At 36.3% G+C, this 14,569-nt stretch overlaps 3 protein-coding genes across 4 annotated transcripts; 1 reads left to right on the top strand and 2 right to left on the bottom strand.

The window, feature by feature from the left end:
- The first annotated feature begins 146 nt into the window (after positions 1-146).
- Positions 147-7,218, top strand: LOC114163309 (uncharacterized). Of its 2 annotated transcripts, none has more exons than XM_028047537.2 (6): positions 147-807; positions 5,655-5,770; positions 5,962-6,084; positions 6,272-6,459; positions 6,652-6,718; positions 6,798-7,218. In XM_028047537.2, exons 1-6 carry the CDS (start codon positions 228-230, stop codon positions 6,846-6,848), a joined length of 1,125 nt encoding a protein of 374 aa, XP_027903338.1. In that variant the 5' UTR covers positions 147-227; the 3' UTR covers positions 6,849-7,218. The 2 variants fall into 2 exon arrangements, with proteins under 2 accessions (XP_027903338.1, XP_085522656.1); XM_085666530.1 differs by lacking the exon at positions 147-807 and adding an exon at positions 1,036-2,744.
- Positions 7,219-7,681: 463 nt separating this feature from the next.
- Positions 7,682-9,601, bottom strand: LOC114162862 (Pollen Ole e 1 allergen and extensin family protein). Its single transcript, XM_028046846.2, has 3 exons — positions 9,374-9,601; positions 8,481-8,931; positions 7,682-8,385 (listed from the first exon to the last, which is right to left on the bottom strand). The coding sequence occupies exons 1-3, from the start codon at positions 9,522-9,524 to the stop codon at positions 8,034-8,036; spliced, it is 954 nt and encodes a 317-aa protein (XP_027902647.2). The 5' UTR covers positions 9,525-9,601; the 3' UTR covers positions 7,682-8,033.
- A 1,368-nt stretch (positions 9,602-10,969) lies between these two features.
- Positions 10,970-13,808, bottom strand: LOC114162906 (putative magnesium transporter NIPA6). Its single transcript, XM_028046900.2, has 9 exons — positions 13,535-13,808; positions 13,391-13,447; positions 13,202-13,292; positions 12,949-13,109; positions 12,738-12,865; positions 12,512-12,649; positions 12,059-12,151; positions 11,867-11,984; positions 10,970-11,680 (listed from the first exon to the last, which is right to left on the bottom strand). The coding sequence occupies exons 1-9, from the start codon at positions 13,656-13,658 to the stop codon at positions 11,583-11,585; spliced, it is 1,008 nt and encodes a 335-aa protein (XP_027902701.1). The 5' UTR covers positions 13,659-13,808; the 3' UTR covers positions 10,970-11,582.
- Between the last annotated feature and the right edge of the window lie 761 nt (positions 13,809-14,569).

Genomic DNA, 14,569 nt, shown 5'->3' with positions numbered 1-14,569 from the left:
ATTTGACTAATTAAATACTATATATTTCAAAAATATTTAATTTTGGAAAACATTGATTATAATAATTATCTATATATATTAATTTTTATTTTACATGATATATATTATTTTATAACATAAAACAAATTAAATTAGTGTGGGAAGTCGAAGCGGATGGTTAGTTGAAGCAGATGGAAGTTAGGGTTAAATAAGAAAAAGATTGGAAGTAGTGAGGGAAGTGGAAGCAGATGGAGTCAAAGCATGATTTTGTGAACCGGACGCTTGAATACATTCTTCATAGAGTCCCAGACACAGAGATTAACGGTAACATGCTAAAAAATTCGCTTCGAATCGGCCAAGTTTTTGGTCTTGAGCCCCGCAACAAGAAGACCGTTTTTCTCAAAATTCTTCAACACTACCTCTCCACTCACTCCATCACCGAACCCCTTCTCTATACCCTCGAGCTCCTTGCGGAACTCTTTTGCTGCGATGCCTCTCCGGTCCCCGCTACCATGACTGCCGCCTACTGCGCCGTGGCGGTGGAATGCACGCTCAAGTATCTGAAATTAAGTCGCCACCACCACAATCCTCTCTACCTCGATGCCGTGAACAGGATATGGCGAGTTAGGATTGCGCTTATGAATAGTTCCGGTTCCGGAAAAGAGAGTGTTCTGCTTTCAGGGGAGTTGGAGCAGTGGAGAAAGGACATTGAAACTTCACTTTTGGATTCAGAAGTAATGGAAAGGTTGGCCTCCATAGATACTAAAAGGGATGCCATGGTGAAGGTCAAAGCATTTTTAGATGAAGCCCGTACCGATTTGGAACCCGGTATGTTTTGTTAAACTTTTATTATCCCTAATATTTTATTTCTTTTTTTAATGTTTTTGTTGTTGTATAATCCAAATGTAACTAACTGTATAATACAGTTAGTAGTTACCTTTGTAATCTTTGTATTCGGTATATAACTCTTATACAATGCTAATGAGAATACGTCCCAATTCTCAATCCTCTGTTTGCCTCCCTATCTCCCTACTATCTGCATTCTGTCAGTACAAACATAGTGGTTTCAGAGCAAGGTTCCTTGAAAGGGGATCGCAAGAAATCGAAGTACACGTCAAATGTTTGTCACTGTGCAACAATGGCTGCAGGAGGCATGATGACAGGCACCCTCCCTGTATTTGATGGGAAGGGTTATAGTGACTGGTGCGTGAAGATGAAAGCTATTATGGGCTTTCAAGAAGTACATGAGATAGTCAAGATTGGGTTCAAAGAGCTATCAAAGAATGCAGATGATGGAGCAAAGGAGGAGTATAGAGAGAAGAAACGCCTGGATTGCAAAGCAAGAATGTTGTTGCATCAATGTGTGTCAGCAAACGTGTTCCAAAAGATATCAAAGGCTAGCACAACCAAGTAAGCGTGGGATATGTTGTGTGTTGGGTATGGAAATTCTGGAAGAATCAAGAAGGTCAAGATCTGGTCTTTATGAAGGCAATATGAACTGCTTTCTATGTATGGGCAGGAGACAGTAGCTGGGTACTTCGGAAGACTCCAAGCTCTTGTTAACGACATGACAGCTTGTGATGAAAATGTTGAGGACCTTAACCCCTCAATATGATCATATAGTAGTAGCTATTGAGGACACTAGAGACTTGGAGAAAATGACAGTGGAGGAACTCCAGAATTTCCTGGAAGCCCATGATCAGCGGATTCTTGAAAGAAAAGGTGTTGACACAAGTGTGGAACAAGCTTTGCAAGCCAGAACAACCAGTAGTAGCTCACGAGGCAGAGAAAGAAGAGGGTTTAGAGGTTGATTTAGCGGAGCAGAGGCTCTGGCAGATCTGGAGTGTCTTAGATCTAGACAATACCAACAAGCAAAAAGAAGGCTCCAAGCACAGGGGTGAAAACAATACAAAGGAGGAAAATAAAGAAAGAGTGTTGATCGAAAATAGGTGCAATGCTATGTTTGTGATAAGTTCGACCCTTGTTTGAATGCTGGCACAATGAGTCTAATCAAAACAAGAAGGGAAAGAAGAACGAGGAAGCCCACTTGGTTCATGAAGAAGAAAGCTCTGATTCTGACCAAGTTCTTTTGATGGTAACAACTACAGAAGATGGAAAGGGTGACCGAACATGGTACTTGGATACTGGTTGCTCCAATCAAATGACATGACACAAATGTTGGATGATTGAATTGGACACCAATGCGAGGAGCAACATCAGGTTTGCTGACAACAACACAATCACTGCAGAAGGTATCGGGAAGGTCTTGATAACCAAGAAAGACGGAAGAACCGCGTTCATGAGTGATGTGCTATATGTTCCGACAATGAAGAATAACTTGTTGAGCTTAGGGCAATTGTTGGAGAAAGGGTACACCATGAGTATGCAGAAGAAGTGCATTGAAGTGTGTGATGAGAAGAAGAGGTTGTTGTTCACGACTCCACTGTCTAAAAATCGCACATTCAGAATCAACCTGAATGTCATAGCAGTACAGTGCATGAATGTTGTCAAAAATGATAAGGAGGATTGGTTATGGCACTATCGGTATGGTCACCTAAACTTTAGGAGTTTGCAACTCCTTGGCAGCAATCAAATGGTGAGTGGATTACCAAATATACAACCCCCCAAGAAGGTCTGTGAAAGGTTCGTTATGGGCAAACATCATCGCAAGGAATTCAAGAAGGCAACAGTTCACAGAGCCAAACAACCACTTGGGGTAGTGTATGCAGACCTGTGTGGACCTTTTAGTGCAGTCTTTCTTGGAGGTAATAGGTAATTCCTTATCCTAGTAGACAAATTTACTTGCAAAATATGACTGTACTTATTGAAAGAAAAGGAGGCTTTATGCAATTTTAGCAACTTTTGTAGCTTGGTGGAAAGATAGTAAGATTGGAGAGTGAAGATCTTGAGAACCGATGGAGGAGGAGAGTTTAAATGCAAATAATTTGTTGAGTTCTGTGAAAACAAAGGCATTGAACATGAGATGACAACCCCATACACACCTCAGCATAATGGCTTGGCTGAAAGGTAATAGGTAATTCCTTATCCTAGTAGACAAATTTACTAGGAAAATATGGCTGTACTTATTGAAAGAAAAGGAGGCTTTATGCAATTTTAGCAACTTTTGTAGCTTGATGGAAAGATAGTAAGATTGGAGAGTGAAGATCTTGAGAACCGATGGAGGAGGAGAGTTTAAATGCAAAGAATTTGTTGAGTTTTGTAAAAACAAAGGCATTGAACATTAGATGACAGCCCCATACACACCTCAACATAATGGCTTGGCTCAGAGGAGGAATAAAACAATGGTAGACATGACTAGATGCTTGCTCAAAGGTAAAAATCTACCACACCAGTTTTGGGGGAAAGCAGTGTCCACTACAACTTATATTCTTAATCGTAGTCCAACCAAAAGGTTGAAAAACAACACACCTAAAGAGGCTAGGATTGGTGATAAGCCAAGGGTACATCACCTCTGGATTTTTGGATCCTTAGCATATACGTACATCCCAGATGAAAGGAGGAAGAAGCTAGATAATAAGAGTGAGGCTCTTATACTCATTGGATATCATCTGACTGGTGCATATAGGTTGTACATCTAACTCTGTTGTGATTAGCAGCGATGTTCTTGTTATGGAATTTGCAGAATGAAACTGGAAGAATGAAGGAGAGGCTAGTGTTTCTTGTATTATTGAGGATGCAGTGGGTGTCAAAAGAAAGCACAGAGGTTACAACAGGTAATGAAGCTGCTGTTTGAAGATCTGAACGAGTTAGATTCCCCTCTTCAAGGCTTACCGGTCATGAATTATTCCATGACAGTGAAGTCACTGACAATGGAGACCTTGCACACATAACATTACTTGCTGACACTGAGCCCATCTCTTGGAAGCAAGCAATTGACATGAAAGAGTGGAAGAAAGCCATGATGGAGGAATTATAATCCATTGAAAAAAACAGATCATGGAAGTTGGTTGATTTGCCAAAGCATAAAAGCCCAATTGATCTATCCTGGGTTTTCCAGACCAAGTCCAGACCAGATGTCACAATTGCCAAATATAAGGCAAGGCCGGTGGCAAAGGGGTTTTTGTAGAAACATGGGATTTATTTCACTGAGGTTTACGCACCTTTAGTACGGATGGAGACAATAAGATTGTTGCTTTCAATAGCTAGCTGGAAGAATTGGAAAATATGCCAATATGATGTCAAGTCAGCTTTCGTGAATGGGCCTTTGGAAGAGGAAGTTTATGTTAGATAGCCAACTGGATTCGAGGTTAGTGGAGAAGAGCAGAAGGTTTATAGGCAGAAAGCCCTATACGCCCTTTGGAATAAATGCATTGATTCATTCCTGATGACACATGCAGTGTTGAGTTTCGAGTTTATGTGAAGGTGTACCATAGCAAAATTTGCTACTGGTGTGCCTCTATGTAGATGATTTGATGATAACTGGTGATGAAGAGATTGAGATTGAACGGTTTAAGGAGAATATGAATACTGTGTTTGAGATGACAAGCTTAGGAATCATTGACTATTTCCTAGGTCTTGAAGTTGTGCACTCACTTATTGGGATCTTACTGCACCAGAGAAAGTATATACAAGAGGTATTAAAGAGATTTAAGATGACAGACTGCAATGCTGTTCCTATACCAGTTATAGGAAATCAGAAACCTGTTGATGCAACACTTTATAAACAGTTGATGGGATCTCTCAGTATATTTTTAATAGCGGACTTGATATCAGCTATGGAGTGGGTTTGATAAGCAGATTCATGACAGACCCGAGAGCTCCACATCTGCTGGCAGCAAAGCACATTCTTAGGTACTTGAAGGGCACAATAGATTTGGCTCTATTTTATCCAAGAAAAACAAATGAGCGTGACATTGTACTAGAAGCATGGTCTGACACTGATTGGTGTGTGGACAAGGTTCAAAGGAAAAACACCTTTAGGTACTAGTTTAAGTACATGACAACACTAATATCTTGGTGCTCGAAGAAGCAAAGCGTGGTGGCCCTTTCCTCTTGCAAAGCAGGCTGCAGAAGCAGCCTGTCAATGCCTATGGTTGGAATCTGTTTTGAAAGAATTAAGACTGGAATACAAGAAGCCTGTGCAATTGCAAGTGGATAATAAGTCTGCAATAGACTTATCCAAGAATCTAGTTAGTCACGAGAAGAGCAAGCATATTGAGACCAAATATCACTTCTTGAGAGATCAAGTTATGAAGAACAAGATTGAGTTGATACACTGCAACACAAAAGAGTAGATTGCAGACATCTTTACAAAGCCCCTGAGACAACATAGATTTGAAAAACTTAGAAATATGTTAGAATGTTGTTGTATAATCCAAATACTGTTATGTAACTAACTGTATAATACAATTAGTAGTTACCTTTGTAATCTGTATATAACTCTTATACATATACATTATAATAATGCTAATGAGAATAAGTCCTAATTCTTAATACTCTGTTTACCTCCCTATCTCCTTACTCTCTGCATTTTGTTAGCTCCAACAATTTTGAGACGATAGTATATAACATGTGATCAATAAGATTGTTCCTTTGACAATTACTAATTTATAGGTCATATTTGTTATTTAAACACATGTAAACTGTTATTGGTTTGATTTTATGGTCATAGTAGTTAGAAATTAAATTCGTGATATTTTCATTTTGTCCAACAGGAAGTCTGAAGTGTAGCAGTGTTGCGGCTGATAACGATAATCAAACCTCTGTTTTTGAGAATTGTGACCAAGGTCCTTGTTCGGTGGAAACAAATATTATTGCTGGTGTTAATGAGGTAATTGTGTGTTTTTTTCTTATTATAATTTCTTATTATGATGACTAATTTTTTTTTATTCTTTGGAAAAGACGGGATGTATATTTATAGGAATGACAATCTAACACTGTCTCTTTCTCCTCTAATAATGTTTGTGTTCTCTGAATTTGTCTTCAAATTAGTGTATCATTTATTGATTTTTTTTTTTGCAGTCTGGAAAATCCATTTCTGGGGAGTTGTTGGTGAAGGAATCTTTACCAATAACTCTTATCACTGAGAGTTCTGATCGAAGATTTATTTTAGTGGATAAAAGTACAACTGCTGATGTTTATGAGGTAATTGTGTGCTTTTTTTCTTATTATAATTTGTTATTATGATAACCAATTCCTTTTGACTCTTTGGATAATATTGGATATTCAACCTCTTTCATGCCTCTTTCTCCTTTAGTAATTTTTGTATTGTTCATTTTTTTTTTTAATTTGCCTTCAAATTAGTGTATAAGTTATTGATTCCTTTTTGCAGTGGGATGAGTCAATAGATGGCTTGGAGGGTGGAACATCAAACCGTGCAAGTAGATTTAATTTGCCTAGTCCCAAGAGGAGAAATCTTTCTCCATTGAAGAAGTATGAACCAAAAGAAACTAAAATGAGGAGAAAAGCAAGAAGGTGGAATCAGTTAGAAGAGGCGACGCTCAGAGAAGGCGTAGTCAAGTAATTGCTTGTTCTAAACTGGGGAAATCATGATTTTCTTGTGAATTTTGACTATATAAGTTTTTTTTCTTGATATGCTGTTTTACAATTGCAACTGTTATACCCTTTCTACTTCATTCGAGAATATAAGTAGAATTAATTACCATTTCAAAACGATTTTCCATCCTCATTATACTTGTTTTACATGTATAGGTTTGGCAAGGGAAATTGGAAGTTAATCCTAAATTCTGAGAAAGATATATTTGCAGGAAGAACGGAGGTAAGTTTATTAAGAAGCTGTTGATATATACTTTCTTTTTTAATTCATCTTTTGATACTGATCTAATTATTTTTATCAGGTTGATTTGAAGGACAAGTGGAGGAATATGTCGCGGCGTAAGCACGAATAAATCGAATGTGCATACTTACGCGATCTTTTTGCTTTATCTGTAGTTAGTTGCTTGAGATTACATAGACCGTTAACAGTACTTCTCGATCTTTTTGCTTTATTTGTGGTTGTTGCTTGAGAGTATATAGACTGTTAACAGTACTTCTCGATCTTTTTGCTTTATTGGTGGTTGTTGCTTGAGAGTATATAGACTGTTAACAGTAAAGCTGAATGATATTGAATGATATTGTAACTAGAACGGGCAAAATCATGCGAAATTAGTCAATAGACTTTTTTAGCTTTTTGTAGGAGGAAGTGTAGTTTGTAAAAATTCAGAAGATTGTGGTGTTTAAGCCTCCTTGAACAACATTATTACTATATTTTCATTGATACATGCGTTCGATCTTCTCATTCCTAAAGCAAAACTTCTTTCAAATTTTAGATAATTAAGCAGTTTGATTAGTTGAAACTTTTATTGTTAACTAAAGTTAATAAGTCCAACAAAAATATGTACATTTTAATTATGCAGGGTGTTTAATATTTTATATTTAGTATGTATCTAATATTTTATAATGCTAGGTGTTTCTAATAAAATGTTGATTAGAATATTTAACAGTACAGAATCATTAATAGTCAATTATGAACGTGATTAATGCTTCTATGTAATTTCGTTAATTTAAATGTAGATAGATAGAAACTTAAAGAATAAACAATTGCTTTGAACCTGAAACGCGGAATGAGGATGGACTTACTGACAAATAGCAATTGCTTGGGAAAGGCATGTCATGTTTATTTATTGACTACAGAATTTCTCATTCAAACAATGCTGGCCGAAAGAACCCCAATGCACAGTACTTAAATTCATAGATTAGTTCATTTTTTTTCCTTGAGTAGAGTTTTTAGATTCTTGTAAGTGGTAACAATATCCTACACAATGGCAGAGATATATAAGCCTAAGGAAATGCTTAGCCATTACAAGTGCCTATGTAGGTGAAATACCATAAAGCACCAACCTCCATATATAGAATAAAGATAAAGACAAGCTATTGAAGAGTATTCAATTTTGTATCCTGCATTTTTGAATTGGTTATTTTTGAGGTTAAGAAGTTTTTTTATCAAAAGTTTTGCGGAGAACCTTTGAAATAAAACTGATTATTCCCCAAAAACAATCCTTTTCAAACCTGCTATATGGGAAGAAGCCTATAAATTATTTGCAAGTGGTGAATTTGCAGGTGACATTCCCAGCACCAGAATTTGCTCTCTTGAAACGTAGAGCAGTAAGAAGGACAGTCCTGGTTGAACCCATCAAAGCCAAATTCATGTGTTGGAGCACCCCAATAGGATGATAAGAGAATTGAAAGCTATTATATGAGTTAAGAAGTGCAGTGATTCCTTCTCTGAGAAGAGTCCTGTAAGGGTCTCCCTTCCCTTGCAACCCATGCCACAGTGTAATGTCTGTTCCATATCTCCTTGCCGCAACCATTCCAAAAGCCACTGCTACTTTTGTGTCCCGGTTCACACCCCTCCAGTAGCATTTGTATTCTGACAGTGTCCACTTCCTGAAAATTTAGAAAATTATGGATATTGTAATCAAACTTGTTTATGAACGTGGAACCAATTGAACTTTGCCCATGACAAGGTAGTATAAACTTACTCTGATGGACATGCTGAAGCCTCAGCAAAGATCACTGGTGGTAGGGGTGGCAATGATGGTAGTGGTGGTAGTGATGGTAATGGAGGGAATTCTGGCATTGGAGGTAGCTTGAAATGTGGAGTAGAATTAGGTGGTGTGACTGGTGCTGACACTGGTGTGGAAGATCTTGAGCAGTACTGCATAGGTTGTGAAGGCTGAGCAAGGAGAGAATCCACAGTATACATTTCCATGTCAAACATCCTAAACATGAGTTTGGGATTTTGGGAGGGACCAGCACCTTCACCACAACCCATTGACCCTTCTCCTCTTCCTGAGACCCTTGCAGAACAACCACTCAAGTCGGGTGCACCATCAAACCTCATAGTATAGCTTCCAAACCAGTTCGTTGTTTCTTCTCTTGACATTGTAATTTCCCCATTACTGTCAGCACAGGACAGAGTTACTTTTGCACCTGTAGCAAGCAAGAGGGAGCAAAAGAAATTTAAGAACATTGATCTTTAAAAGTAATCTGATCGATGGTTACCACATTATTTATTGAACATCTAAATTACCAGCTGGCCACCTGTAATATTTTCAAACTTCATTTATTGAAGGAATAAAGGGGTTGACTTGTCCATACTTTTTATCCCAAGTAGGAAAAAAGAACAAGCTTTCTTTCACCTCACAAGATGTTAGCACGGGAGATAAAAAAAGTAGAGACATGTACTTGGTGCATTATGTGATGATGTCAAAAAACACAGTTGTATATAAATCATGTCTCTAAACAATTTGTGAATTAAGAGTGTAAGAAAAGGTCAGATGTAAACATTTTCAAAGCATAATTCAGAAAGACTATGAATACGCCATGAACAGAGACAAGAACAAAAATGTGGAAGGAGTTAGATCTGACTCACCATTAACAGGATAATCGAAAAGGGATCTCTGTCCGTCTTTGCATTGGTCACAGAAGACAGTGCCAGTGACCATGGTGTCTGCCTGCGTTTCATGAATGGCTGCTGCAAGAATGAGAAGTGCTGCTAAGAAAAGCTTCACTTGCAAGTCCATGAATGCTGGAATGGAAACCCACTAAGCAAAAAACAAGGAAGAAAGAAATGGATTGGTGTGATCACAGTGTGAGGAACACTTAAATAGTTGAATCAAAGTGAGGAAAAAAGTGAAAGAGCACTAAATGATCTCTCATTTCTGAGTTCCAACCCTCAACTGCTACATTTAATGCTGCACTATATATCGTTTTTCAAATGGGATTGGACCATGTAGGGTGGTACGGCATTCATTAATGGTAGATCGCTAGCTAGTATCGAAATAGAACCATGTATAGAATGTAAGCAAGCATGTTACGCTAATGTCCGTAATAATTCACCATTCCGATGACTTTAAGAATAAAAATCAACGTTGTCAATGAAAGAAAAAAAAGTTAGGAGCAAAATTGTTTTTAAAACCTTTTTTCTCTTGTAAATTAAATTAACCCAGGAGTTTGTGTTGTAGTCAATTTCCTCATTTGTTCTAATTTGAATTTAATATACTTGGTTTCTGAATTTTAAAAAGGAGTATTTTTTTTCCTTCTTTAGAGAATAAAACTTTTCTTCATGTTTAATAGATTTTTTTTTTGTACAATTTTTGTAGAGTTATTTAGTAATATAACATGACCATATCATATTGTTTAAAGAGTGACATTTCATACGTTTTAAACTTGTTTAACAACTTTTATTATGAAGCTATTTAAATTAGGTTAAATTAGTTTGACAGTTTTTAAATTATATATAGGTTTTAAATAGATTCATAGCGTCTAACTAGGTCTCCAAACTTACAATAATTTGTAATTAAGTTATAGGTCCGAACATAAAAAAATAAAAAATAAACATACTATTGACTATCTCTATATAAAGTACGATGACAATTATTGATTTTTTTTAAACAATTCAAAGACCCATGAACAATACAACGCATGATTAATTAACCTTGTTAAATTGTTTAAAATTTTCAAAATGATCTTGTACAAGATACTATTATGACTGATTAGGTAAAATCTTCACTTCAAGACTCAAACAAAAGCAATTATAAATTTAAAACTTAATATGTATATAATCCTATTTATAAGAATCAAATTAGAAGCAATATGTATTTTTTTACATGTTTATATAAGCTGATATAAGGTAATATAGTTTATTGATCATTTCCTTAATTTTGTTTTATTAGGTCAGTGGGACTAGAAACAAGTTTTCAAAGTGAAAAATCTATATAATAAGAGATTTACCTCAACTGATTGAAGAATTTGTGAATTACTATGAATTTATTGATATCCATCTTCAATTCTCATGGAAAAAATAAGATAAAAAAGTATTTAATTTTATTTTGAAATAATTTAAATATGAACGGGACAATTTAAGTCTACGTAATGTAGTACAGCGAAGAAGCAAATCTCCACAGATATAATTGATGGGTGGATGTGTTCCTTCAGGAGCGGAAATTATGGAAGGAAACGTGCAAGATTATGACATCCTGGGACCAAATTATAAATTAAAAATCTGTATCTTAGAAAACATGTTTATTACAAGTTGTAATGGTAATTTGCATAGCCGTTGGCATAGCAGTGATGAGTATTTAGTGAGCCGTGAAGGTAGCCACCACCATTAATGAAGAGAGTCCGAAGTGTCGGAAAAATAAGCTCCCTAGTGTGTGAGTGTGAACTGTATCTGCTTCAAATTCTAGAAATTTTTTCTTCTTTCCAACCACAATATCACATGTCAATGCCTCGATTTATTACTTCCACACTACCCTTCAAATTCATTCATTCATTATGTGATGCAAATACATCCATCTATTTTGAGCCAAAAAAACCAACAACCATTCACTCCATCATTATATCTCTTCCTCTTTAATTCCTTCTTTACTTTTTATAATTCAAACTACCTATTTTAATTCAAATCCCAATTTTATTTTGGAAAGGATTTGCTTAAATCACACATTTTATAATTCAAACTACCTACATTGCTTAAACTACGCAGGTTGCAAATGCTCCAAATCATGAACCCTCTTGGTTCATCTTTGCATTGTTGGAAGATGCTATGAGAACAGGTTCTCTTACATCAACCTCCGAAAAAGTCACTGTTCAACGTAATCTGAACTGTGTATAATAAGGTTCAGGCGTTCATCTTCAATGCCCTTCACCAGGTCTTCACCAATGTACCATGTTAAGGACCCTGCAACAAAGTCTAAAGTTAACTAACTGTGATGCACATAGATCATATGCTACACGAAATAAGGAAAAGGGAAATTTGAGAGTCATTAGGTAGCAAATAGAAGCTACAATCACGAGTCTTTTGTTCCAGGATTTGGGTCTGCCCAATTGGGTGTGCGCAATTGATTGACAGTAACATAACTAGTACCTCGCATGTTTGGTTGTTCTTGTTCTCTTGTGGCATGCAATAAGATTGTTCCTGAAAGGACAATGATAAATCCACATATTTCAGAGGCTATGCTGCTTGCACTCTGATCAGACCAATCCTGCACAGAAAATTAAAAAAAAGATGTTCGATATAGCACCGAAGGAATCCCAGAATATGAAAATGTCAAGATACCTTAAACATTATCACACTAGCAATAATAGTCAGAGTTGTAAACATGACATAGTGTACAGGAGAGACAATAGCTGTGTTGAACGTATCCAGTGCCTGAAACACAGTTCCATTCCATATAGCAAAAATGTACAAGATTAGTCAACAACAGATCAAGGAAACCAAGATAAACCATAGATGGTTGATATGCAAAGAAATATGATGACAGTAAAAACAACATTAGAATTCAGTTAACCTGTCTGTAACTAGGAAGTGAAATAATAAATCTTCGGAACAAAAGAGCCTAAAGACTAACACAACCATTTTTGTACGCATTAATTTCAATCGTGTGTACAATTAAGTTTGTATCAAGTGCAAGAACTCAATTTTTCATGCACAAAAATATAAAATTCATAATATTTATGCTTTCAATTACAGGTTGCATCAGGCTAAATTTCGTAACTATCCAGGACTCACCTTGTTCAGGTAGTTCAACTGTGTAATGATGCATATGATAGCCACGGCAAGAAAAAACCAAGTTTGAGGATACGTTAATTGACTTATTCCTTCTAATGTAAGCTTGATTGCAATTCCTATGGCTTTTGTGCTCATAACCTGAATAGTGTAGTCAGCATATACTTAGTCTGTGCTTTAAAATATCAAAATAAAGCTTGCATCACAGTGATCGGTGAAATACAAGTACCGTAAGTGAGCCCATTAATGAACAAATTCCCAAGTAGACCAGCATATTTTTCTGACCATAGCGAGGTTCAAAATGCAAAATCAAGGCTAAAATGACCGACACTGTTACGGTCACATAAACAAGAAATACTGTTGAAACAAAAATAAGATTATCAGAATCGACACTTAATACAAGAGTAATTAAAAATAAGGAAAGGAGAAAGAAAACGAACAGGGTTGAGTGGCGAGATCCCATATTTCTTGTACAGAATTCAAAGCGTGTTCTTGAGGTGCATGGATGACAATGAGAACTGAACCCACGATGCAGAACACACATCCCAAAATCCCCATCTGCTGAAGCTTTTCCTTCAGCAAGAAGTGGGCTAAGACAGCACTATCCCAACGCATACATGAACAAATTTGAACAGGAATTCACAATGTGAAAACATATTAAGATTGATGAGAAGAAATCTAAGGCACTGGTACCTGACAATAATACTGAGTGCGCCGAGGGGAGTAACCAGAAGTGCAGGAGCATATATATAAGCCACAAAATTAGCAACCTCCCCAATAAACACTGCCATCAATAACAGTGAGTTTGAATATCCAAATAAAAGCATAATAATAAGGCTATATGAATGGTAACAGCAGAGAAGGAAAAAAAAGAAAAAATACTTGTAACCATGCCAGCCCACCAGAAAGGTTGTAGTAGATAAGAATAGCCTCCGATTCCTGTAGGTAAAATTACTTTCATTTCATGCATTCGTAGCAATCAGAACGAGGCACGCAAAAAATTGAAATTGGAAAAAGGATGAAGACCTGCACGAGTTCCGTGAGTAGCAGCTTGCTTAAGACCTTTCTTTTTCAAAATGAAGCTTGCTCCTATGAACACACCCGATGCGACGGCAAGAACCAACCCCTTTGAGTTCTCTGCAATCCCCATCACTGTCACTGTCACTATCACTTCACCTTCACTCTCTTCTCATCAAAGGGGCTCACCACTTTTTCATCATTTCCTCTTCGGAAGCTTCCCTCGTCACACTCTGCTTCGCGACAATGTATGCCTTCGTTCATGCTGCAATCTGATTTCTTCACACGATTGTCACGTACAGTTAAGTATTCGATTGAAGCCCTTAAGCGTGTATTTATGTTTTAATTAATCATCATAAGTAACTGAAAATAATCAAATTTAACTTATCCAGTGAATTTAAATAACAAGTTAGTTTCACGTTTGGAGGAAACTATGCATTATGGTGGAATTAATATTACGATTTTGAAGGAAACCTCCTCATTTGACATATTCTTTTATGTACACAACTCAGCCCAAGTACAGCTAAAGATATACCCAAATCCAGAGAAGCTCCTATTATAGCCCAATCCCAACCCCAAACCCAGCCCAATGTGGTTTTCTTTCTGCACCCCATCTCCAGAAATTATCGCTTTATCTTTAATAATGATTTCTGGATTGTGCATTGGAAAAATTATCTTTTTCATGAAAACACTTTTAAATTATACAATCCAAAACAATAATCTATCCATGATATAATATATAGACAAGAATCTTTTATAGATCAGAAAAAGTGAGATGGTGGAACAATTATAACAAGTGCGGCCCAAAATGATAACCCAGTAACTTGGGGGTTTAACTTGTCCGAGTATAATTTAATTTTAATCTAACATAATTGAATATAATCGGGTTGAATCAAATTTATCTTTTTAGTTTAATAACCTAATTATAATTGGGTTAAGTTAGATCAAATACATAATTTTAAAAAACATTTCAAAAACAATTTATTTAATGCATTTTTTTAAATTTCGTAAATATATTTCATTCAATATCTCAAAATCAACTAT

This window comes from Vigna unguiculata, chromosome 9 (assembly GCF_037176805.1).
Source record: "Vigna unguiculata cultivar grain cowpea cultivar isolate G323 ecotype 2 chromosome 9, ASM3717680v1, whole genome shotgun sequence".
NCBI classification, from domain to species: domain Eukaryota; kingdom Viridiplantae; phylum Streptophyta; class Magnoliopsida; order Fabales; family Fabaceae; genus Vigna; species Vigna unguiculata.
Note: the sequence above shows the minus strand (reverse complement) of the source record. Positions and strands in the feature narration are given on the sequence as shown.